The following is a 26292-nucleotide window of genomic DNA, read 5'->3' on the forward strand; positions in this document are numbered from 1 at the left end:
TGTGTACTTCTTTTTTTTTTTTTAAAGTATACTTGAATAAAGTTAAAAAACTGGGCATGGCATAATTTACCTTGTTATTCTGGTGTCCTCCCACCCAAACTCATCCAAATTCCTTTGCCTAGAGACGACCATTATTTCTAGTTTCTTTTGAAACCTTTTTGAAATACTATGTGAAGACAAATATAAATGACAGAGTAGTAAATATTGTCATGTATCAACATCTTGAGTCTTCTCCCTACTACGCTTTTGGAGCTTCATTCCATACTAGAATGCAAAGAGCTGCCTAATTTTTCCCAAGAGATTCTACCGTAGAGGTATGAGATTTAGCCAGTCTCTTACTGATGGACAGAGAGGTTCCTGTGGTCTTTTGCTATGACAAACACTGCTGTAACGACAGTGCCTGTATACTTGTCATTTTGCACGTGTGAGTACAGTTAATTTCCAACACCTAGAATTGCGGGGTTAAAGTTTTTAGACGTGGCCAAATTGTCCTGCAAGAGAGTGTCCATTTAGTGGACTTATCTTCAAGGTGATAGCCCTTTTGTCGAGAAGAACATACCAACTGGTGCCATAGCCACAAGACTGTCTGTCAGCTCCCCCCTTTCCGCTGCCGTCTGAAGAACACCTTTTAGATCTCCTTTCCAAAGCATGAGTTGGTGAAATAACTCAGGGTGGCCATTTTCCAAGTGACCCTTTCCTGTTTGGAGGAGACATAATGTTGGGAAGATGTTTCAGAAACCTGTCTGCACAGACTTTAAGAGAAGGAAAGTCAGGATGAAAAGAGGGGAACAAATTCCTATAATATGTTGTTGCTGGCTGATGGGTGAGTCATCTCTCAGAGTGTTCATAATGTGGTTTAAAGCCCACTCAGTCCCTTGTCCACACACTCATTTTCACTTACGCTCAGAGTGAACACTATGTTTAGGGTCCTATGAGAGATGCAAGGGGTATAAGGGAATATGCAGATTGGGGAAGCTCAAAACCTAGTTAGTTGAAATGTAAAACCAACCAGTATGATGCCACAGGATGGCAGCCATAAAACAGGTGTGTACAAAGTATTAGGGAAGCATGGAGACAGACTGGGTTATGTTGACTGGACTTGCCTCACCTTCAACCTCAATCATTCTGTACAGGGCAGTCCTGTCTGTGAAAAGTCCCAGGTGAAATCTTTCCTCAAGATCAGCAGACACGTCCTCATTTAGCTCTGTGAATTCAAAAAGACAAGAAAACGAGGTTACTGTTTTCTGTCCAATTACTTCCAAACGTGTGTCCAGATGACCCATTTCAGACAGTGAAGAGAAGTCCTGTGCCCTTGTTTACCCTAACAGAGACCCCTCCTGGTTACAAGGGTAGCAAAACATGAAAACACTGTGTTAAAGCTCAGCCTTGGCAAAATCCAGTGAGACAATTTAGTCTGCAGTTTGCTCAAATAAAGATGGGGAAGGGGTGAAAGAGGATGTAAAAAGCCAGCCCCAGGGGCACCTGGGTGGCTCGATTTGAGTGTCTGACTCTTAATTTCTGCTCAGGTAGTGGTCTCACGGTTGTGAGATTGAGCCCCTCGCTGGGCTCCATGCTGAGTGTGGAACCTACTTGGGATTCTCTCTCTCCCTATTTCTCTGCCTCAAAAAAAAAAAAAAAAAGGCCAACCCCAAATCCCAACAAGAAATGTCCTTAACATTTACTAGGACCCACCACAAAGGGATTCAATAATCATTCTGGTTTTTAAAAAGTCAACTGAGTAACTTTCCAGTAAAGTTAATAATGTAAAGCTATATGATAAAGTGTGTAAGTTACAGGAAGTCAAGATAAAGTCCCCAAAAGAGGCTTATGTATGTAAGAAGAGCATAAAATATTTCTGGAGAGAGACAAAAACTGTTAACAGTGTGGTCTTGAGGGGAAATATGAGGATTGGGTATCGGGGTGGGATGGGGATTTACATTCTTTTTGAATCTCTGAATTTCATTTTATCATGTGTATCTATTTTCAACATGTAAAATTCAAAAAAATATAGCTGTTCAAATATCAAAATAATGGGCCTTAAATGAGAGTTTTGCAAAAGTAAAATAAAAAAAAACCTTCTATAACAAAAACTTCCACCAAATCCAAAAAAAGGAACTGCCATATTATGGGTATATTTCCAACAAGGAAATACTTTTTTTTCTAATTGAAGATACTGTTTTCCTGGGGGAAAAATAGTTGAAGGAGTTGATTCATGCTGAGGTATTTAAGCCATCATACCAATTCCAGCACATAGATGGCTGGTGACAACTGGATTTAGAACAATAAGCCAGAGCACTACATCACAAAGGCACGGGGGAGCCTGGCGGTGGGGCCATGGGGGGGATGGAAGGTTGGAAAAGAATTTAGAAATATAAACAACTCTAGACATTTGTGTGCTCATTCATTCAACAAATATACAAGCAAGCGCCTCTTATGTGCTAGTTCCCAGAAGACTATGGATGGGCCAAGGGAGTGTATTTTTGTACCTTTGGAGTGTTTTGCCGTTGCTAATACCAGACAGTCCTGATGAAGCTCCTCTTTAGACCTGTGGTCCAGGCTGGTAGTCAGTGGAAGCATGGAACGAGCTTTTCGCTTCTTGGTTATGGATTCTGAAATGTAATAAAAATATAGATGGTCTAAGAAGAGCTGATCAGAATCACAAACGGGATGGCCATTGTGCGACTGTAACCTACTGGAGGGATAATGCCGGTCATCAGAAAATTTGCTACTTATGAAGAAGCTTTCAGGTTAAGTTAGCTGGGGGCAGTGTGTACAACACACACAACACGTCCCTGTGAACCCCTGTGAAACATTATCAACAGTTGCAAAATGACACTTCCTCATGAAAATGTTAAAAAAAATGTTTAAAATTGTTTAAGTGTTAAAAATGTTTAAAAGCATGACCCAAAATTGAAATAATCAAAACACAAACATTTAAAACCCAAGAAACAAACAAAAATCCTAATAACAAACCAACAACAATAAAAACCAAATATTTTTGACTGTTTTCAGTTGCATGTAATATTTGAGGATGCTTTAACAAAATATTTTAACCATTAGACACCAACCTGACTTCTCTTTAGGTGGCTCCTTTTTCAGTATTGTGACTTTGTTATTAACAGTGGTTTTTGACTTTTCAAAACCTATGGAAACCGGAGTGCAGGTAACTGGTTCTCTAGAAGCTGTATCATAGGAGATAAAGAAAAAGTTTGGAGGAGAACAATATAGAGTCTAGTTCTTTTTAATGATTAAGAACTAAACCAGGCTTAATATTATTTATGTATTCCATAACATGAGATAAAATACTTTCAAAAGGAAACATGGGTAGTCTCCCTTTTCCCACCTCACAAAATGTCTAAGTCTTAGAACTTTGATTGATCTCAGGAGAAATTGTAAGTTTATAGCTGCCACAACTTTATACCATAGGCCCAGGAGTTCTGAAACCTTGCTCAGATGACAAAAGACTTGTTACATATTTAGGTAACAAAGTATTAAGTGTATATATTTAATTACACAAACAAGGAACAACTTTACTAATAGAAATTATTAAGGGTATGTGATATGGAGTCACAGCCCTGAGCACACACAACCATGAACTTTAAAAAAAAGCCCAACTGGGGAAAAAAAAAAAAAAAAACAACCCAGCGGCTGGTCTACAGGGGTAAAGAACATTTTGTACAACCATTTTGTGATATAAAGGCGTTTTGATGAGCCTAAAAAAATAAATCCATTAAGCCTTTAGCTCTTTATTTTCCTAACCTTTTCCCAGGGTGGCGGTAGCTTCTAGGTCAGATGCTGGTAAGGGGCAGTGGTTTCTTTCAATAATTGTGGCTAGATGTGATACTGTGAAAACTTTTCCCATGTCAGTTTCTATGAGTCAACTGCCCTGGTTTCACTTTGCCCCACAGTCTTATCCTGCCCTAGGTGCTAAGAAGTTTTTTCTAAAGACCTTCACTATTTCGATCCCAGTCTTCCACCAGATCCACTTTACCACTTCAAAGGGGTTTAGAGGCTTAAGATAACCTTTTAAGAAATGAATGGAGTTTCTAACGGCACCAAAGATACAGTTTAAGTTACAGAGATGGGACAATACATAGGTCAGAGACAGAGAAATTTCAAACTGAGTAAGGACCTGGCTTAGTTTCCTGGTCATGACTATCAAGTCCTAGAGAGTCCACGAAACACAGGACTTGGCCACATACCCACTGAGATGATGCTACTGGGTAGCTCTGGCTCCTGGGCTTCCTCCTCACCCTCCTGGTCCGACAGACCGTTCTCAACAGGTCCCGAGCTCTCCCTGATGCTCTCGTCTTCATTCCCGTCATACACATCCTGCTTTACAGGAGCTCTCGAGGTGGGCTTTTTCTTCTTTTTGGGCTTTGGCTTAGGTTGAGAGAGCCTTTTTTTCTCTAATTCAATACTTTTCTTACCTAGAGGTATCGCGATTAAGACAAAAGGTAAAGTACAGATTCTTGCTTAAAAGCACTCTAGGAGACAATCTCTAAAACGTCCTCACTCTTTTTTTTTTGATAGTATTCTCATCACTTCTCTTCCTTCCCCATGAATTTTTAGAGTTAGAGTATCAAAAAGTTAACCATACCAAACCCTTTTAGGATTTCATTAAACCATGAATATGATGCCCAATTATCCTTGAATACTTATAGTGTGTATCCTACACACAGGGACATTCTCCTACATTACCACAACACAACCAAGAAAATCAGGAAATTAACATTGATGCATTACTACTGTCTACTCCACAGACTGTATTCAAGTTCTGCCAGTTGTACCAAGAATGTCTTTTATGGCAAAAGGAATCAATCCAGGATTACATGATGAACTTGCTTGTTACATCTCTCTAGCTTCCTTCAGTCTGGAGGAGGCTCGTTTTCCTGTTAATTTGCATGACTTGAAACTTTTAAGATTACAGGGCTGTTATTTTGTTGATTTCCCCCACCGCCTGATGTCTGCTATGATTAAATTTAGGTTTTACATTTGGGGTTGGAATACATAGGAGTGATGCTGTCAATGTAACACAGTGGGTAGCACATAGTTTCTACTTGTCTCATTATTTGTTTACTTCCATCACTAGATTAAGGGGACAGGTTTCTCCCTGAAAACTTATTTTCCCTTTGTAATTAATAAGTTTGCGTCCACTAGTTTTACTATCCACCAATGTTTCTTGACAAAAAACTGTTACTATGATGACTGAATAGTAATTTTCTAATTCCATCTTTCATTTTACATTCATTAGTTGGCATTCTGTAAAGAGCTTTTGTTTCCCCGTTTATTTAGACCTTCATTCCCCACCCCCCCAATATGGACTCATGGATTCCTATTTTTTTTTAATTTTTAAGTTCATTTGTTTATTTTTAGACAGCAACAATGAGCAGGGGAGGAGCAGAGAGAGAGGGAGAGATTCCTAAGCAGGCTCTGCGTGATCAGTGCAGAGCCCGACGCGGCGCTCAAACTCAACTGTGAGATCGTGACCTGAGCCTAAATCAAGAGTCAGATGCTTAACCGACTGAGACAGGCAGGTGCCCCCTAGTTAGTTTTAATCCATTACTATTTATTTATTTTTTAAGTTTTAAAGCATTTATCCCTTGCTTTTTAAGTCGTCTTTATTGAGGTATAGTTTAACACAATATACCCACTTTTTAATACTTCGATGAGTTTTGACAGATGTATAGTCATGTAACTCACCACTGCGAATAAAATATTTCCATTATCTCATTTCCTCATGCCTCTTTGCAGTAAGATGCACCCCCTTCCTGAGTCCCAGGCAGTCACTCATCTGCTGTCACTATAGTTTTGCCTTTTTAGAATTTCATATTGTAAATACTTGTGTTTCTGACTGTACATTAGAATTACATAGCATGCATTCTTTTGTGCCTGGCATCTTTTGTTCAGTGTAACATTTTTTTTGGGATTCACACATTTTGCTATGTTTATCAGTAGTTACTTCCTTTTCATTGCTGAGTAGAATTCCACTGTAGGGATATACCAGTGTATTTACTGTGCCAATTGACATGTGGGTTGTTTCCAGTTTGTGTTCATTACAGATAAAGCTACCATGAGCATTTTTTTTTTTTTTTTTTTACAAATCATCATGTGGATAGATCATTTCATTTATTTAGGCACATTTTTAGTTGTTTAATATATAACTGGTATCAGTTAATCTTTGCTAGCCAGGGAGTTCTTCTGTTCATTATTTTCAAGTTCAGACTGTCTCAGATTTGGTTAGTGGGAGCCCCTGCAAGCTGGCTTCTTTGTCCTCTTGACAGATCTCAGTTCTTTGGACATTTCCTTCCTTTGTGGCATTGGATGATGTGCCAGGCCCATCTTGTATTTTTCCTGCCTCAACCTGGAATTAGCCATTTCTCCAAGAAGCCCTGGTTAGTCTCTCTTAACAGAGAATGGTATCTAGAAACCAAGATGTGGGCATAGGTCTACTCGACATTATTTGGATGCTGTCCTTAGGCCCCTCATGGCTGCCTTCCTTGATTAGGAAAGCAACCCGTGCCACGCTGTTGCTGCCACCTTAGAGAGCAATCCTGAATCTCCAGTGACCATTACAGAGCCCTACATGAATGTCCTCTTTGCTTGAGCCTGATCAACTTAGTTACTGAGGTAGGGAGAAAGGGAAGTAGGCAAGCATTTATGGGCTCCCAGTTCTGACTGACCTTGAGGAGGCCGAGAATGTTCTTGCATGGGAGTGAGCCATTTGTACACACAGAAGTCATCTGCCCCTGAGTAGATGCAGTCTGGATCCAGTGGGGACCATGCCACACAAAGCAGTCGACCTCGATGTCCTCGGAAGTTGCACAGAGGCTCTTCTCTGAGAGTATCCCACACCTAAAACCAAAAGCCACATGACAGCATAGATAATTTTTGGTTATTCTATTGCTTTGGGGAGCAGGTATAAATTTAAAAAGATTTAAACAAATCTGTGTACTCTTGTTTACTCTTATGACTTATTATTTCCTCTTAGGTGTTCAAATTTCAGAAATGGTATTTCCTGTGTCATGAGAATTCTAATTCAGAACTCACAGCTGCATGTGTAGTCCATGCTTACAGTTCTAATTTTTTGCAGGTGATTCTTCTGCCCCATTTCTTGGCAAATGATCAATTTCCTTACTATTTCTTAAATTACTCCAGTCTCCATTTCACAGAGGGCAGCCCTTCATGGCTTCTTGGTTTGTGCAGATAACTCAATTACAACTCAACAGAGACTGACATCCATCACAGAGATTATTAGCTCTCTAGTTACTAATGTCTGTTCTGGTTCTGATATCTGAAAGTCCTATCTCATAGCTCAGGCTTGGCATCTCACTTTTATTTCTTCCAACCTGAAGATTTCTGACTTACAATTTATTATTAAAAAAATTGTTCATGATTTATAGCCATTTGTGTTTAAGACAGGAACAGGTACTTCTCACATCAATTCAGCCCATCTTATGACAGTAAGAATGAAATCTTAAAAGATACTAGAATTTAGCTAGTTCCCTATCAATACTTTCCCTTTCATCTAAGTAAAAAAAAAAACCCAAAACCCCCCAAAAAACAATCTTAGCCTGCCAAAGGCCCAGATATGTGGGATGTTTTCTAGAGCTCAGAATATCCCTTTCTGTACAAGATAATGGTGAGGAAAAGAATGTACACAACTGGGGGAAAAGAGGAAAGAGTTCAAATTAGAGTATGTGGTGAGGAACCCACGGAATCAAGGACACAATAGTACCTGAGCTGTACCATCGTAGGAAGCAGATACCAGCCTTCCATCATGATGTGGGCTCCATGCCACACTGGTAATCTTGGCTGTGTGCCCTGACAGGGTCCGGTAGGGCTCTGTAATGGTCACTGGAGATTCAGGATTGCTCTCTAAGAGACAAGGGAAAGATGACATTTCTACCAACAGCCAACAACAAAAAGACTCAGAGGAAGGTATTATTGTGGAGAGTCAAGATTTTGCCATATGCTTTCTAGATGACTTGCAGCAGGCAATGTTATTTATTGGTTAAGACTGTGGGCATGTCCACAGTGCTTGGCATATGGGTTTACTGCATTGTTAGCTGTCATTTTGTCTTTTCAAAAGCCACCAAAGTGAAAATAATACCTTTTGCATATGGTACCAAGGAGGATGTATCATCATTTTTATGGTAGCTAAAGATATATAATCTGAATCTATAAGAAAAACACCAGATTAAGGGGGCATCTACAAAATAACAGGGCAATATTCTTCAAAGATTAAAAACAAAATGGCTGTAGGGCTCCTGGATAGTCCAGTCATTTAAGCATCTGACTCTTGATTTTGGCTCAGGTCATGATCTCTCAGCTCCTGAGACCAAGCCTCATGTTGGACTTTGCGCCTGGGTGGCTCGATTGAGCATCCAATTCTTAATTTTGACTCAGGTCGTGGTCTCATGGTCATGAGATTGAGCCCCTCATTGGGCTCCATGCTGAGTGTGGAGCCTGCTTGGGATTCTCCTTGTCCTCTCTCTCTCTGCCCCTCCCTTGCTCACACGTGTGCTATCTCAAAAATAAATACAGTTTAAAAATGAAAAAGGGCTGAGAAACTATTCTAGATATAAAGGATATTATTGGATCAATCAACAAAACTAGAATATGGATGATAGATTAAACCATTGTATATTGTTAAATTAACTCAAGTTGATAGTGGAATTGTGGATTGTAAGGGACTATCCTTATTCTTACAAAATACACAAATATTAAGGGACATGGAGAGAATGACGCATTCAACACAAAAGGTTTGGGAAAAGTACATACACAGACACATAGAGAACCAAGCAGCAATTATCCCTTTCAGCCAGAACTGCCATTTTCTAATAATTTGCCACAAGGACCAACACAAAGGGAAAGAGGAGAGGTACTCGCTGTATGTTCCCTATGCCTTTTAGAAAACTTGGGAGTTGTTCCTTTGGCCACATACATGTTAATCTACAAGAAAAGTGATACTGTGGACATCAAGGGAATAGGCACTGTTCAAAAAGGAATGCCACACAAATTTTACCATGGCAAAACTGGAAGAGCCTATGGTGTTACCCAGCATGCTTTTGGCATTATTGTAAACAAACAAGGACAAGATTCTTGCCAAGAGAACTAATGTATGTATTGAGCATATAAAGCACTCGAAGAGCCAAGATAGCTTCCTGAAGCAGTGAAGGAAAATGATCAGAAAAAGAAGCCAAGGAGAAAGGTACTTGGGTTCAACTGAAGCACCAGCCTGCCCCACCCAGAGAAGCACACTCTGTGAGGACCAGCGGAAAGGAGTCTGAGTTGCTGGAACCCATTCCATATGAATTCATGGCATGGTAAATATAAAAAAAATAAAAGACCTTAAGGCTGTAAAAATGCTTCCCTTAACTGAGTAGGAGTTTGGGGTCCTCTCCCTGAAAGATTTAAAGCAAAAAACAAAACAAAACAAAACAAAACAAAATGAAACAAAACAAAAACAAAAACCAAGCAAATATGACAAAATGTTAATAGCTGTTGAACGTTTGAACAAGAGTATGACAGTTCCCAATCTGAAAGGGATATTGATTCTGGCCAACTTTTCTTCTTGTTCTATTATTCAGTAGATAAAAAATAAAAAACAAGCTAAGATATTAGTGTTAAAGTAGACAAAGATCTGCATTGCTCTGAGGAATTAAGTCAATGCCCTCAGCCGAAGTGGATGCTTAACTTGGCATCCCGATAATAATGATAAAGACCAGGATAAGCTTTCTAACATATCATGCTCATTAGTTACACACTGTCTACTACTTATTGTTAGGAAAATCTGTCTATACTTTAATAGTTTTCCATATTGCTTTTAACTTGAGAGAACCACTGCTAGAATCATTTTTTGTTGTTACAGATAAGGATTCTCAGAAAACTACTGGAAATTCTAGAGAAAATGAAAATGTCAACTGTTTTCACTATTTTCACAGCACATATTGGCACTACTCTTCAAACAGCACAGTGTCAGATTATAATTTCTTCATATTAGGAAAGAAGTAATCGCACTTCTTTTGTATTAAAAAAAAGGGCTCTTCTAACCACCTATTATGGTTTTTGTGGGTGCTAAGCAGGGTCAAAGACTCCTTAAGGAATAAGTCATGGAAATGTGAAAAAGATCAACCTGCTAGGCAGGAATAGTACTTACCAGAACACATAGGTTCTGCAATCAGGCTTGAATCTAGGCTCCCCTCCACACTAGCTATGGGACTTTAGGAAGTTAAGCTAACTTCTCTGGGCCTCAATTTAAACATCAGGAAAATGCGGCTAACACAGTCTACCTCACAGGACCATGAGAATTAGATACAGTCAAACATGGGAATGGGATGTGTGTGTAAAATACTCAAACACTGAAGGAAGAGGGTATAAACTGGCACAATCTTTTTGGAGCCACTTAGCAATAACAATACTCTATTATTTTTTTTATTTTTATTTTACTAAAAAACTTTTTAAAATGTTTATTTATTTTTGAGAGAGAGAGAGAGACACCACACGCAAGCAGGGGAGGGGCATGGAGAGAGGGAGACACAGAACCCGAAGAAGGCTCCCGGCTCTGAGCTGTCAGCACAGAGCCCAACACGGGGCATGAACCCACGAACTGCGAAATCATGACCTGAGCCAAAGTTGGAGGTTTAACAGACTGAGCCACCCAGGTGCCCAGCAGTAACAATACTGAAAAAAAAAAAAACTGGAGAAAACATTCAGCAAACTAATCATGCTGGTTATGACTGAGGGATGTTATTATGGGAGGAACTTCATTTTTTAAGTTAACCTTTTTGTCATGTTTGAAATTTTTGTCTTATAAGTAAGATGAATATATTACTTTTGAAAGCAGAAGCAACAATAACATTTTAATACCAAAAAATAAGTAAAAAGGTACAAAACTTGGAATGCAGAATAGCTCAACACATATGGCCCCAGGATGTAAGAAAGCAAAGTTACCTATGACAGTCTTCAGGTTGTGCACATAAATGACCGCATTGTTGGACCCAGAGGCCATCAGATAGCTCAGCTCCGGCTGACTGCCGTGCTCATGATGCCAGCTAATGGTATTCACAAGCTTGTGATGCTGCTGGATGGTACATATCAGTTTCAGGTTGGGAACTTGAAATATTTCTATTGATCTGGAGTCACAAACCCATGAGACAAGAAAGATGGATGGTCAAATTACAATCTAATGCAAACAAGTATCTCCCTCATTCCATCACTCAACTAAAGGTGAAATGGAATAGGATAACCCTATCTATCACTGCAGAGGTCACTCTCTTATAGAGAGCCAAAAACAAAAAGTTGTTTTTTTAAACAAATGTATTCAGCTTTGAAAAAATCCCATCAATCTCTGGGCAGCAGTTGTGTTTATCAGGCTCTTGTAATAAACGGTGCTATGGAAAAGCTAAAAGAATTAATGAGCCAATGGCTAAATTAGGACTATGTAATTAGGATCAACATTGGAAAGAGCATGGTGAGGTCTAAAAACCATTTCTTCCCAGGCTTAGTTTAAAAAAATGAAGGACGATTTATGCATTTCAGTGCAGACCAACATTTTGTGAAGCATAACACAGCTGAAACACTGAATGGGCAAACATTTCTTTAGACTGAAAATACCCAACTTATTTTGCATTCTCAAAAATACAAAGAGCTTCCAGATCATTCAAGGATATTAAGGACAGATCAGAATATCATATTCAACTAGGCTACCCCAACTAAAACTATAGATGGCATTAGTCAGCTTTTGATCAAATGTGTAATACATACAAAAACAAAGTTTTCTGAATTTGTGTTTTTTTAAGAAACAAACACATACCCATCTTCGTTGCCAAGGGCCATGATTTTGCCATCTGCTTTCCAGCTGACCTCTGTGTGTACAGGCAATTTGTACTAGAAAGCAAAACAAACCAATCTTGACTAAAAGCACACTGTTCTTCTCTCTGCATATCTTACAAATCAATGATGACAGCATGAGAAAAAAAAATCCCTAGTTTAAAATGTTCTAATTTTACAACTTGTACATAATCTACATAATTAGCCAAAGAGTTACTAAGAGCAAATATTCAAATTGTAATTTCCTTAATTGGGACAAACAAGAGAGGCTAGTAAATACCCAATGTCTACAGTGTCTAACCTTGTAAAATAAACTTTTTAATTTTTATCCCACAACAGAGAGTGTAATATGTCCATTTTAAGAACGTGGGGGTCATGTCTCCTTAACAAAATAAGTAACATATATATATATGTGTGTGTGTGTATATATATATATATATATATATATATACACACACACACACACACACACACACGTCTATACATATACGTACATATACATACATACACACATACACATGTCCTTGTTTTCTTCCTATTTCTATTTCTTTTCTTCCTTCCTTTCCCTTTCCCTTTCCTTTTCCCTCTCCTTTCCCTTCCCTCCTCTCCCCTCCCTCTCTTTCTCTTTCCTTTCCCTTTTCCTGTTCCTTTTTTTTAATAACTCTGTTGGTCTTTCCCTAAGGCTGACTGGGCCCTCTTGTTTTCTTACTTGTCTCTTTAGACCACCTCATGTATGCCCAACAGCTTTATCAGCTACCATTCACGTGAAGGAATTCCAAGTTTCTTTCTTTTTTTTTTTTAAAGATTTTACTTTTAAGTAATCTCTACACCCAATATGGGGCTTGAAACCACATCCCCAAAATCAAGAGTCGCATACTCCACTGACTGAGCCAGCCAGGCACCCTTCCTTGTATATATATTCAACTGCCACAAAACTAAAAGCTCATTAGGAACAGGAATTTTGTCTCTTTTATTCATTGCTGAATGTTAATGTTGAGACATTTAATGAAGGGATATAGTCAATAAAAATAATTCAGTTTATGACTAAATGTAATTTTTATGCTAGCCATTCAAAAATAATGAGCACCAATAAAAATACTCATTTGAAAGAGTAAAAGAACTCTCAACATATTTCACTTCAAAAGACAGTTCTGACGTTGATAAAATGGTAAGGCAAAAGTGATTAAATGTGGATATCTGGGTCAAGGATAAAAGGGAATTATTTGTATTATTTTGTATAAATGTGTTAATTATTTCACTAAAAAATGTAAAATTAAAATGGCAATTCTGTCTTGAGCAAAATACCTTCTAGCCACACTTGGCCACCATATTATAGTTATCTTTACCAAGGTCTCACTCTGGAGGAAGTAGCTGGCCTAAAAAGGACGCTTCATATCCAAGATCTGAAAGTTTATCATAAATCACCATGGCAATTGAGACAAACTTTTTTTTTTTTTTGTGGTTAAGTTCCTTGCTTTACTCAGGTATAAAGACTTCTACATTATGTTTTATAAATCACAAATTCACTGAAGCTCTTAAGAACATCTAAGAAATCTGAGTGAGCATAATGGATATCTTTAATAATGGCATTTATTATGCAAAATGGGAAACCAAGAAGATGTAGAGACTTGGAGAAGACTTTACATCATAAGAACTCACTTTGATTGAATTGGTGTCCCTGATTAGTTTGTTGATGTCATAGGCCTCTCCACCAAGCTTCCAAGGGTTATGCTGTAAGACAATCCCTTCCCCTCCACAGCTGTATAAAGTAAGGGAAGGTCTGTCTCCTTCTCCTCCTAAATGAGGTAAGAAGAGAAAGCTTATCATTTTTGCAATTCAGCAGCTTAACTACTGGTTACTACAGTACAAGTATAGCATAGTCTGAGTTGTTTTAAAAGAATTATATTAACACACCAGAATAAAGTCACTGTTCTTTGTATATGAACACAGTTGTTGGGAGAAGTAAAAAGACACTAAATCTAAACTAATATTTCTAATGTAACAGATCTGCTTTAAACACTCTTCTGCCATTCAAATAGTACGGGTGCCAAAGTTGGGGTCAAAAAACATGTTCTCAGTGTTTATGAGAATTTGCCTTTTGTTTCAGAAATGAGCACCCTACTCTTTGGGCATTTAAATATATGGAGCTGCAGGCTTTCCTATGACTAACTCTAAGTTATAGGAAGTCACAAGCTGTCCTCAGAGCAATGATTTCTTTAGTATTATGGCAATCTTCTTGTTGACCTTTAACAAGCAAACAGTGGTTCTTGTTGGTTTCTGTAAGGACAAGTTTTATTTTCTCTACTGCTAGAACTATGCCTGGTGCAAATCAAGAATCCAATAAACAGTTGTTAAATGAATGAAGGAATGAACTACAACTACGGGGCTGCTTGAGTTCTCATGACTTCCATTATCCTCTCTGTGTAGTGCAATTACTATGGAAATGGACAGATGTTTCATTATAGCTGGTTAAGAAAAGTTAACCAAAAACATCTGAATACACTGACTGATTTTTTTTTTTAAGTTTATTTATTTTGAAAGAGAGAGGGAGGGAGGGAGTGCATGCATGAGTGGGAGAGGGGCAGAGGGAGAATCCCATGCAGGCTCTGTACTGTCAGCGTGAAGCCTGACATGGGCTCCCATGAACTGTGAGATCATGACCTGAACTGAAATGAAGAGTCAGATGCTAGAGCAGCTGAGCCATCCAAGCACCCCATGAATACACTTATTTTAAAAGATACTCTGAAAGACCTATCTCTTTAGGGATAAGAAAGAGAGGGCTGAGCAGCCAGAAGAGGGAAAGGGTCAGAATACAGTAAAGACAAGAGATCATTTCAGGAATTCTAAGTTTGCTGTAACTATAGGTGAAAACAGATAATCATTACTGCATTACTATAGTTAAATAATATTCTAATTCTGATCAAATTAAAAAGTGATAGCAAATTTTGGTGAACAAATTTTAGGTTGGATACCAGGAGCCAACATGAGACAACTACATGCACAATGGAAAAATTCAGCTAGAAGAGACCAAATAATGCTTAAGAGTTTGGGGATGCTTAATATGGGCGAATGATTTCTAACATCACCTGCTATGACTGCCCTCATGGACCCCTGGGGACACAGTAGTCTGCATAAGCAGTCACTGCACTAGAATATTTATAACTTTCCAGCTTGAGTGTCTTACAATTAAATTAAAAGAAAGAGAATACTCTCATGTTTGCTAGAGAATGGCTCAGATACTCACCGAGTGAAATGGGGGGCAGTGGTGGCCCCCAGGCTAAAGTGTACACAGTCTTCTTATGATACGTGCTAGAAATCTGTGGCGGTCTGGAGGGAAGGGGGATTACAAAGAAAGATTTAAACAGAAGACACAGTGGAAAAACAGACCCATCTTTTTCTAAAAGCTCCCTTATTGGTTGCTGATGTTAGAGAAAAGCAATTTAACAGCATCCTTCTCCAAATAGCTGATTGTAGAGAAGCCAACACTTCAATAATATACCATGTAATGATATCTACTACCAAAATGATAAAGTCCCAAACACACTTTACCCAGAAAAAAATATTATCCCCCCCCAAATCTGGCCAGTTTGTAATAACTTTTCCCCCCCATCTCTCTGAGTTGCCCACTTTACTTAAATGTCACGTATTCTAATATTACTATAGTTATAAGCACTGTAAAGGCTATCACAACTGGAGAAATACTGAACAAGGCAGAAAATGCAAACTAGTCAGCCCAGAACTACGGTTACTGCTAAGCATATACAGTCATCATATAAATATAACCCATCTCCCCTTCAGATAAAAGACTAGAAGTCATTTTAGGCTTGCCCGGTCATTAATATCATATTCTTAAACTAAGACAAGATTTTAGAATAGTTCAGTTTTAAAGTTTTTGTAAGAAAACTTGCTCTTGAGGGTAATTTTGAAGACTGTGGTGATTAATGACATGTGAGGTGTAATGGGCAGTGTGGCTGTTACCTTTCCTGTAAACTGTATTCTTTGTAGGATTTGAGAATTCCAGGAATCCAGAACCTATGACAAAACTAGCTGCTGACTTATTTATTTCTATGTTTCTGGCACATTTGTTGTTGCCATTCTGGACAATCAACCCCAATTTCTCTGGGTTGAAAGAAACAGAATAACTATCTGTGGCTGAATGCCTAACAGTGTATCTAGAGCAGCACCCTTCCTTCTACTACACACCTCATAATAACCAGAAGATAGTAATTTCATAGAATTAGTCAGTTTTGTGATGACATATAGTTTTATTTTCTTACATGCCTCTTTGCAATAGTGTATTATTTTTTGAGAATTGAAAGTGGAGTTAACCAGCTGCAGAACGAAAGAATGCAGGTAACTAAGTGCATGTAGGTTCACATGTGTACCTCAAAATTGCATCTAAAAAGGTTAACTCTGAGTATAGTAAATAATTCTTACTTAGAAATGAATGATCTGGAACAGGTAGGCAAACTTACCCTGTAAAAGGACAGACAGTAAATATCTAAGGCTTTTTGAGCCTTGAGGTCTCTGTCATAACTCCCTCACCCTGCTCTGGTAGTGTGAAAGCAGGCTCCGATAAGGTGTAAACAAATGAGTGTGGCCGGGTTCCAATAAGAGCTTTGTTTATGGACACTGAAATCTGAATTTTATTTAATTTTCATGTGATGAAATATTCTTTAATATTTTCCCAATAATTTAAAAAGGTAGAACCATTCTTAATTCATGAGCCATGGCTCCCCAATCCCTGGTCTAGAACAGTGCTGCTCAGTAAGCACTGGGCCTTGGTGCACTTGAAATGTGGCTCATGAGACCAAGGAACTGAACTTCTCATTTTATTAAATTTTAGTTCTTTTAACTGTGAATAGCCACATGTGGCTATCAAACTGAACGGTGCAGTTATGGAATCTACTCAAGCATCTAGGATAACTGTGTTCAACAGTTGCATAATGTGAGTTTTATGTATGAACCACATAGGCATCTTAAAACTTTCTTGTAGCCACATTAACAGAAGCAAAAGAAATAAGTGAAATTCAATTTTAATAATGTATTTTATTTAGCTCAATATACACAAGTATTATCTTTTAAAATATAATCAAAATAATTACTGAGACATTTTAATTTGGAGGCGGGGGAGGGACTATCTCTGAACTCTGGCATGCATTTTACACTGACAGCATATCCCAGTAGTCCCCTTGGCTAAGGACAACCAGAATGGACGATGAAGCTCAATACATAACTTCTAGTTTACAGGACATATAGGGAATACTGATAGGAGTTAGAAGTCAACACAAAGACCAAAATGTAAAATATTCCACAAAAAAACTTACCCAGAATCTTCAAACTGAAAAGGCAAATGTTATGAAAGAAGTGGGGGTGGTATTCTAGAATAAGAGAGACTAAAGAGACCTAACAAAATGCAGTGTGTGAACCCAAACTAAAAATGAATTTGAAAAAAAAAAATAGCTAGGAAAAGCATTTTTGGCTCAATTGAGGAAATCTGTACATCGACTGGATATTAAATATTACGGAATTACTGTTAATTTTAAGTGTGCAAAAATAAGGCAAGTATGGCAAACTGTTAACAGTTGGTGAATCTAGATGGAAGGCAGAGATGTTCTTTGTACTACGCTTTCAATGCTCATGGATGCCTGAAAACTTTTGTTAAGAAAAGCTGAGGGAAAAAAAAAACCAATGGTTTATTTTAGTGGTAACCATAGGTCAGACAGGCTGAACCACCACCTGAAAACATTTTTTAAAAATCAAATTCCAGGGGCGCCTGGGTGGCGCAGTCGGTTAAGCGTCCGACTTCAGCCAGGTCACGATCTCGCGGTCCGTGAGTTCGAGCCCCGCGTCAGGCCCTGGGCTGATGGCTCGGAGCCTGGAGCCTGTTTCCGATTCTGTGTCTCCCTCTCTCTCTGCCCCTCCCCCGTTCATGCTCTGTCTCTCTCTGTCCCAAAAATAAATAAAAAACGTTGAAAAAAAAATTAAAAAAAAAAAAATCAAATTCCAAGCTGTAAGCCTCAGACTCAGAGCCAGAATCTGAAAGATGTTTCCCAGGCCAATTCTGACATATACCCAGGTTTGTGAATCAAAATTAACTCCATCATCTACATTATGGTCAATGGGCTAAACAATCTTTTATTTCTTACTTGTTGGAGTAGGTGTCATACAATCCCACTTTTCCATCATCAGTTCCAAAAGCTAAACAGCCTTCCTTGGTTGGGTGCCAGCACAGCTAGAAAACATGAGGGAAGCGGCATACTGTTAAGGGAGCCCTTAGGTTATCTTTTGAGCATCCAAATGGAACACTTTCACGCTCTTGGTGTCTCCTAATTTAAAAAGTAACAAATTCTCATTATTTAAAAGAAACAAAGTATTAAAAACAATGTGAAAGTCACTGGTAATCTCACTTGTTCAAAACACCGCACTGCCCATTTTATATCTTGCCAGATATTTTTTATGAATAAAGTTAAATATATACAGTTGAAAAAAAAATAGGCTCAAATATTTAAATGATGTGTATGAAACACTGTTAAGTGGGGATAAAAGATTCCAGAATAGTTTAGAAAATAAGATCCTGTTAATAATAAAATTTGGAAAGATATATCACAGGTTGTCAACAGTGCTTCTCTGGATAATGAAAGTGGGAGCATGGAATGGAGAGTAGGAAAATATTTTGCTTCCTACACTCCTATACTGTTTGGTTTTCTTTTTTTCCCTTTTAATTGGTACAATTTTTTTTTTTTTACTAAAGTATAATTGACATACAATGTTGTATTAGTTTCAGGTGAACAATACAGTGATATGACAATCCTGTATGGTCGTCTTTTTAACCACAAACATTTACTGCTTTTAGACTAAAGAGCCACAACAGAGGTATCACTTTGGAGAAAAACAAAAAAATTATACATATTGTTGTGTAACCTGCATTCCATGTTTTGTAATTTTCATTTTTCATGAAACATCAACATCTTTCCACATCAAATAAAGAGCCACATTATCATTTTTAATAGTGTGATACTGTTTATTATGTATTTATAACTTTATGTATTTTCTGTGAGTGCACATGCAGGTTATTCCAGATTTCTTACTAAAACAACTACTTATTTGAAAAAAAGTTCAAGAGAGCTCAAAGAAATCATCCTTACCGCTGTAACCTTGGACTTGACCCCCTGCCAAAAATTTTTCACATCATAGTTGTTCTTTATGGAGAGTGTATTCCATACGCGGATCATACCATCTCCAACGCCTATGGCCAAACAGCCCATGTCCACAGGAGAGAAAGCCAGGCTGTAGGCAAATCCACCAAGGGAAGGCAGGGACCAGCAGCACTCTAGGGTGGCCATGTCCCAACATTTTACCTAAAAATATCCAGGGTTAGGGTTTAAATGTAAAAAAAAAAAAAAAAAAAAAAAAAAAATCAGAAAAACAGGATAAAGAATCAACATCTCAAACAGGATGGACTCAAAGAATGGGTAATATAAAGAATATATAATAATAACATATAAAGAATATATATTATAATATACAAATATAATTTATTCTAATAGGTAGTAGGAAAAGTATCTCTTAGGAAAAGAAAAAGTAATAAATTGTAGGCCCAAAGGGATCTTAGAAAAATTTATTTCCAGAGATGTTAAGTGAATTCAGGGTAAATGAATAAAACCAGATCCAGGCCGCTCATTTCCCAGAGTCCAGCAGCCTTTCCACTGTACTGTACTACAGCATTGGTAATCTCATTTAGCAAATCCTAACTAAGAATGAAGATGGTCTCAGGACAGTGGGAAAATAAGAGGGGCTATCTCAAAAAGCAAAATATCTTATCCCCAGGGGAAGGAGGAATGCTACATTTTTAATCTTCAGTCATTTAACAGAGAGGTTTGGGAGAAAACAAAGTCTATCAAATAAGCCTAGCCTAACTGCAAAACAGTGAAGTCACAGATTCTTAAATATAGCCAATTCTCTCTTGGAGATTTCATCAAGAGCAGATGGTTCTGCTACCTTAACTATAGACAAGAATATTTTAAAGCCAAAGCATGATGGTCTCATACATCCTTCCCTGGACACATCTACGATCTTTCACCATAGCTGCTCTAACAAAAAGGCATCTTGGTGGTTTCTCACCTTTCCCCTAACTCTCTGCTGTTCCCACAGTTAGCTCTGGTCAGTAACAGTAACAGTAACTCTGAGATTGGGCTGGGCATGGGGGTGTAAGGCGGGGCGTGAGAACTGATGGATGGTTTGAAAAGCCCTCTGATCCTATCCAATTCCTAAATCACGGGCCCTACAATGGTGAATGCAAACTAAGCAGTGCTTACATCTCTATCCATTGATGTGGAAAGCAGCAGCTGTTTGTCGTCCTCCGTTTGTAAAGGGCATAAGTTAAACACAATTCTTGAATGATTCTGCCCTTCTGATGAAGCACTAAAGAGGGTATATTTCCGTCTCCAGGACTGAGTGAGATCCCACAGCAACAGCTCACCTCTGTGAGGAAAAACAAGCACTAGTTCTCTTTCACAAGCAATCTGGAAACAAGAGATGTGGGGAGAGTGTGGGCCCTCAGTTGCCAAATAATTTCTATCAGTTGTTCTTTTAAGGAGAAAAAAATTGCATATTCTGAAATGTGCACAGAACAGCTCAGAAGGAACTCACACAAAAACAAGGTGTCACTGTCTATGGGGAAGGGAACCTAGTTGCTTGAGACAGAGCAACTCTGGTTCTTACCTAATTTTGAACCCCGTCAATGTGCTGCACTTCCTCTGGAACAGATTTTCCTAACAGTTTTAAGAGTAAAATGCCACCATAATTTGCACAGCCCCAAAGCTTAAACACATACTATACTCTCTCTTTTTTGGGATGGTGTGGGAGAGTAGGGCCATGACCAGCATTTTAGGGGGGATTTTTATCTGCTTTCCCTGTACCATTTCATTTGAAATCAGGGCCTTTATCTGCTAAATTCACTTATTATCTCAAACAACTAGAAGCTAGTACTCACTAAATTCTGTTCAATGAATGGCTATAATCATCCAAAGAGATGGGAATTCTCTAAGCTCCCTCTTTTACACATGATGTAATTGAAGTTCGAAGGGTCACACTCATGAACACATAGAAGATAAGAGACGGATTTGGAAATGCAATTTGGTCTGACTTTGGAGTCCAAGCTCTTAATTACCAGGCTATACTTATTTGGTCTTTTTTCAGCACTGTAAGTGGACAACACAGGTATCTGTCCCATGATTTTTCCATTACAAATGGCCTGTCACAGTATAAGCCTTAGCCCTTGCCTTTTCCATCTTCTATGTCTAGAAAGAGGAGCCTAGGAATTCCTCAAGAAGCTAGAGAGGAAAACAAAATATGTCAGAGAGGGCATGACCAGAAAAACTTACCCAAAACAGCTGGATACCAGCTGTGTTGGTTGATCCTTGGGCCAATGGAGTGTCAACCAAAGGCGTTCTTTAATAGTTGGGTCTATACCCCCTCCTCTTCTCTTCAGAAAGGGCAATTTCAAAACCATCACCCCTGCAGATGGAAAGAAAGTCGGTGGGTGCTCAAGTCAGTGAAAACACACGTGCGAAGTCCCCAGCAATTCACAGTACAGTTTAAAAGTTTGTTAGTTTGGTTACTTAGAATGCAGACCTCATTTTCTCATGGAAACGTTATTACACATAGTTTTAATACTTGTCTGATTCAGGTAAAACAAACTTTTTATAGGCTATCCTGGCAACCTGAGCACACATTAATATTGTCTGTTTGGGAAAATGGGGTTTCAACCGGAATTGTGAACCTAGGTAGTAACACAACTCCAGATTCTCCAAAGTTGGCAGGGGAGAGTGGCAAGAAATCTAACAAAGGTTTAGAAGTTACCCTTTTGGAGGGATCCTGGGCCTTATGTTGTCCCACCTGGGAGTATCAGCCCTAGTATCTCCAAAAGCAGTCCAAAATTCTTTAAAAAAAATTCCATTTTCCAAAATTATTGTATTAGTTACCACTGACTATGTTAGAATTATGGCCAAGCACTATGCTATTTGCTTTATATGCACTAAAGCATATAGAGAAAGAAGACTGCTATAAAGACAAAGGCTAGAGTTTTACTATAAGTGTAACATCCACTCTGCTTGGAGTTCCTCTCAATTTATAAATTGAAGGCAAAAGTTCTGTTCAAAGAGAGAAGCCTGGGAAAGCCGAATGACTGAGGGTCCCTGTAATTTGGATAAAATGAACTTTAACATTTAAACATGCGCTTCTACACTGGGTACGTATTATTCTGCATTTGTGTATTAAAACCTTTAGCTCTAGAGATCTTTCCCAATCCTCTGATTCAGGCCTTGCCAAGTTCCAACATTCCTATCCTTATAACCAACATCTTGCCTTCCATGACAAACGATGACCCTTCTATGAACGCATCAGAAACCCTCTTTGGTCCAAAACCAAAGTCAGATGTTCAGAGCACAGGGAGTTCTAGCCCAGGCTAAACTGGTGAAGCAACTTTCTGGATAGAAAAGTAAAGAACTGCCTTCTAGCTGATGACACACTCTTAGGATAACAAGACACAATAAAAAAGTTTCTACTTCTACCAGTCACTATAGGTTATATCACAAAAGAAACACCAAACATGAATCTTACCTCAGCCTCTAGATATAAAAAAGTTTCTACTTCTACCAGTCACTATAGGTTATATCACAAAAGAAACACCAAACATGAATCTTACCTCGGCCTCTAGAGCAGCTCCAGATTCGAATGGTCTGATCTTTGCTTCCAGTGGCTAAGTAGCAGCCTTTTGTTACTGGAGTTTGTGCTGTGACTTTACCATTGGGAATTGCAGGTTCTTCTAGGGTAGAGATGGTAATTTTGTTTTTAATTTACATGAAACATGAACTTGTCAAAAGAAAAACTAGTTTTCAAGGGATCCTAAAACTTAGATATTACATTTATAGATCTGAACTATAAGAGCTAAAGTTTTAAATGTAATTCAAATGATACAGTTTTATCCACATTGTTCTTTAGGTCTTAAATCATCTCTACCTGAATTTTCCTCTTGACTTATGGATAAACAATCTTCGCCAGGCAGGGGACACCAGGCTATGGAGTGAATCTCATCATCGTGGCCTCGAAGCCTGTGAATAACTTCTCCTTTCTTACTGATGTCAATTATAACCACTATGCCATCCTTGTAACTAAAAAACAAGAGTTAGAAATGTTACTAGAAAACGAAGACAGAACAGTAAACATTCTGACTTAAGAGTTATCACTGTACACTTCTAAAAGGTAAGTGTATTTGGGGGAAGAGGGAAGGGAAGAAAGAAAGAATCTTGTTTTGTCCTTTTTTCCAAAGTGTTCACTTTCTGTTTCCTGGTGGTCCTGACACATTTGTGCCCCACCTCTCCAATCAAGCTCTTGGCACTAAGTAATATTGCATTGACTGCCTGGCAGCAAGCTCAAGGTATAAAGCATGCTTGTGTTTGAAGGGAACTTACAGAAGAATGGTTATTTGTGGGCCCAGCAATCCCTCTAATTCCAGATGAATTTGACTTAACGCACTTAAACCTATTCCCCGCCCCTTTTTAAATACGTGATCCTATTTCTCTAACTATGAACTTAACAAAAGCTGCAGTACTGTAGCTTCTAGATCTGGATATTTCAAGACTATCATTTTTGAATTCAGAGGAAACTGAGAAATTCTAATAGTTTTTTCACACACATAAATACCCAAGAACCAGCTTAAGAAAAGAATACACCCAATTACCAATATAGTTGAAATCCTTTGTACATCCCACCCCAATCAAACCTCTTTCCCTCTCTTTCCCAGAGGTAAACTGATATTGGTGAATTCTGTGTTCCAACATTCCTAGCCTTTCTTTGTATAGATTCCTAAAGATGACAGAAGATGATTTTGTAGGTTTTAAAACTTCATAGAAATGGTATCATGAGGTCTGTTTTTCTGTAGATTGTTTTTTTTTCACTCACTGTTAGTGAGTCATCCATGTTGAAGCATGTAACTCTAGTTCCTGGTCAGTCATTTGTACTATTGGATAGCATTCCCTTGATGAAGACAGCACAAGTTTATTCATTTTCCCTTTTGAAGGGCTTCCGTTTTTTGCTATTACAAACAAAAAAATGACATTAATAATCTTATGCACACTTAAGACAATTTCAGATTTGATGCCTAGTAATGGAACTGCCAGGATGTAAGATGTGTACACCTTTGCTTTACTAGAATGTGCAAAACTGCTCTCCAAAGCGGTTGTACCTATTTACATTTCCTACATACTAGACAATCCTACAGGGAAAAACACATTCCAGCTCTACTTATTTTTCTTTTATTAGAAACATTTCCCCCATTACAGCTTTATTTAAAAAAAAAAAATCATAGACTGTTATCGGTCTTTGCAGACACACAGACTTTGAAAACCTTCAAGTTATGCAACCTTATAGTCCAGTAACCGAGCTGTCCTGCAATTTTAATCAGCCCTTTAGAGAAGGATCACCATTTTGAAGATCCTCCAGAAACAAATTATTCTGATTCAATCCTGTGTCTATGCAGTTCCTTATACCTGAAAGATTTCTTCTTGTGAATTCTTGCTCATCTTTCAAGGTTGGTCTGATTCAACCTTCTCTGATCCCTACCTGCCACCTTTTCTGCTCCCTCTCTAGTGCCCCAGTGTACCACTGCTGCCACTTCACCTAGCAGGTCACCAATGCATGCATGCACAGATCCCTTCCATTTCACTATTAAGCTCCCACACCTGTCTTCCTATCCTTTCCCTCAGGCCACAGATTTCATGATCCATCATTATGATCACAACTTTAAAAACACCATTAGCTCCTTTGTGCCCTCTCTCTTAGAGGTATTTATTCCACAAAACCCCAAACCTTCTTGAATCCAACCAAAGTCTTTCTCAATCAGCTTGAATAGTTTACTTTGAATTCATAACTTTGATCCATAGCCTGGCACTCAATAGGGACCATTTGTCCTACATTCTCTCTCAGTAAGCTCATTTTCCTATTTTCTGAGAGGACTATTTTCACATCTTTCTGCATGCTTTCAGCCCCACTCTGAACCTGACTCCACCTTCTGATTTATGCCTCACGGAGAAAAGCAGAAGCCAGGAGGATGAAACACCCTCCTCTTCCAACCAGATCTCCAAACTCACCTGCCCTATTTCCATGTTCTCACTTATCCTTTCTACTTGTGATCTGGATCCAATCCCCTCTTGACTTCTCAACATCACTCCTGTATTTACTACATTTTCCGTGTATTCAGCTCTCCCTCTTCTGCCTCATTTCCATCAGCATAAAAACATGCCCTTATTATTTTCCATTTAATATTCCCTTAACTACCACATACCTCCTCTGGCTTCATGTCTACGCACATTTGTTCAACAAACAAAAGTTTGCTCTCTCCACGTGTACCTTCGCTACTGTACCTTCAGTCTCTTGAGTCCACTCCCACCATACTTTCTCCTCCAACACTCTAGTGCTTATGTCATGGGTTCAAACTAGTGTGAAAGGACATCTTTGGGATAGAGGTAAATGGAGTGGTCAGGGAAAGGGGGGTGCCTGCAGGACAGAACTGAGTCCTCTGACACTCCGGGAGTAAATGTTATCTGTAAGCCTGAGTACTGAGGGAGAAAAAGGGGGAAAGAGGGTATTTCCTACATTTGGAGGCTGACTGAAGAAATCAGATATGAAGAATGAGCAAAGTACATTATCGAAGAAACTAAGGAAATAAAAAGACAGTGAGAGAGATAGCGAGGACCTGGAGGTCATAGGAATAAAGGCTACCAAGGGCCCAAGAAGTGGTTAATACCTATAAATCATTTCCTTTGAAGAATAAAGGGGCAGGAAAAGATAAAGCAAATGCAAAATATGCTCATTAACAAAAATAAATTACCAATACAGAGGGGATAGTACTTACCCAATGGCTACTAAATCTTCATGATGAGGTGAGCAAGTAAGACAGAAAATTGTCCTGGGTTCTATAAAGAGGTGCTGGCTGTCATTTCTGTTAAGCCAGTAACAGAAAACTACTCCTTTTTCATCTCCAGATACTATTAAATCCTTTACTTGAGGAGACCAGTGCAATGCTGATATTGTATGCTTTAAAACAAAACAAACACACATTTGCTTCTCATTTGCTTCCTTTCCTTTAATGCAAAGTTCTTACTAAGATTAAATGAGTCTTCTCCTTTTCTACACTCTCTGAAAAGGCAGGTTTATCAAGTAATCATCTGGTTTAGAAACAAGTTTTATTCACTCATTTACAGTTTATATTAGGAGTCTTTTTCATGGACAGAGCCAGATAGTAGATATTTTTTGATTTGTGGGCCATACTGTCCCTAGTGCAACTACCCAAGTCTGCCTTGTAGTATGCAAGCAGCCAATACTTCAATGAATTGACTGTGGTAGTATTCCAATAAAACAATCTGCAAAAACAGGCAGCACACTGTAGTTTGCTGA

General features: G+C 38.5%; 1 protein-coding gene across 1 annotated transcript in view; it reads right to left on the reverse strand.

The window, feature by feature from the left end:
- The window catches only part of GEMIN5 (gem nuclear organelle associated protein 5), a 39888-nt gene that overhangs the window by 12199 nt on the left and 1397 nt on the right, over positions 1 to 26292 (reverse strand). Inside the window, exons 3-20 of the mRNA XM_025923696.2 lie at positions 25751 to 25932; positions 22858 to 23009; positions 22544 to 22663; positions 21222 to 21354; positions 20154 to 20319; positions 18984 to 19196; positions 17985 to 18070; positions 15080 to 15162; positions 13495 to 13631; positions 11819 to 11892; positions 10957 to 11138; positions 7739 to 7878; positions 6684 to 6855; positions 4203 to 4430; positions 3069 to 3182; positions 2487 to 2609; positions 1109 to 1204; positions 560 to 697 (exon numbers count right to left, since the gene is read on the reverse strand). Of these exons, the coding sequence (XP_025779481.1) occupies positions 560 to 697; positions 1109 to 1204; positions 2487 to 2609; positions 3069 to 3182; positions 4203 to 4430; positions 6684 to 6855; positions 7739 to 7878; positions 10957 to 11138; positions 11819 to 11892; positions 13495 to 13631; positions 15080 to 15162; positions 17985 to 18070; positions 18984 to 19196; positions 20154 to 20319; positions 21222 to 21354; positions 22544 to 22663; positions 22858 to 23009; positions 25751 to 25932 (2539 nt within the window). The remainder of the gene's footprint in view (positions 1 to 559; positions 698 to 1108; positions 1205 to 2486; positions 2610 to 3068; positions 3183 to 4202; positions 4431 to 6683; positions 6856 to 7738; positions 7879 to 10956; positions 11139 to 11818; positions 11893 to 13494; positions 13632 to 15079; positions 15163 to 17984; positions 18071 to 18983; positions 19197 to 20153; positions 20320 to 21221; positions 21355 to 22543; positions 22664 to 22857; positions 23010 to 25750; positions 25933 to 26292) is intronic.

The sequence above is a fragment of the Puma concolor genome, chromosome A1, assembly GCF_028749965.1.
Source record: "Puma concolor isolate L17-30 chromosome A1, mPumCon1.1.hap2, whole genome shotgun sequence".
Lineage (NCBI taxonomy): Eukaryota > Metazoa > Chordata > Mammalia > Carnivora > Felidae > Puma > Puma concolor.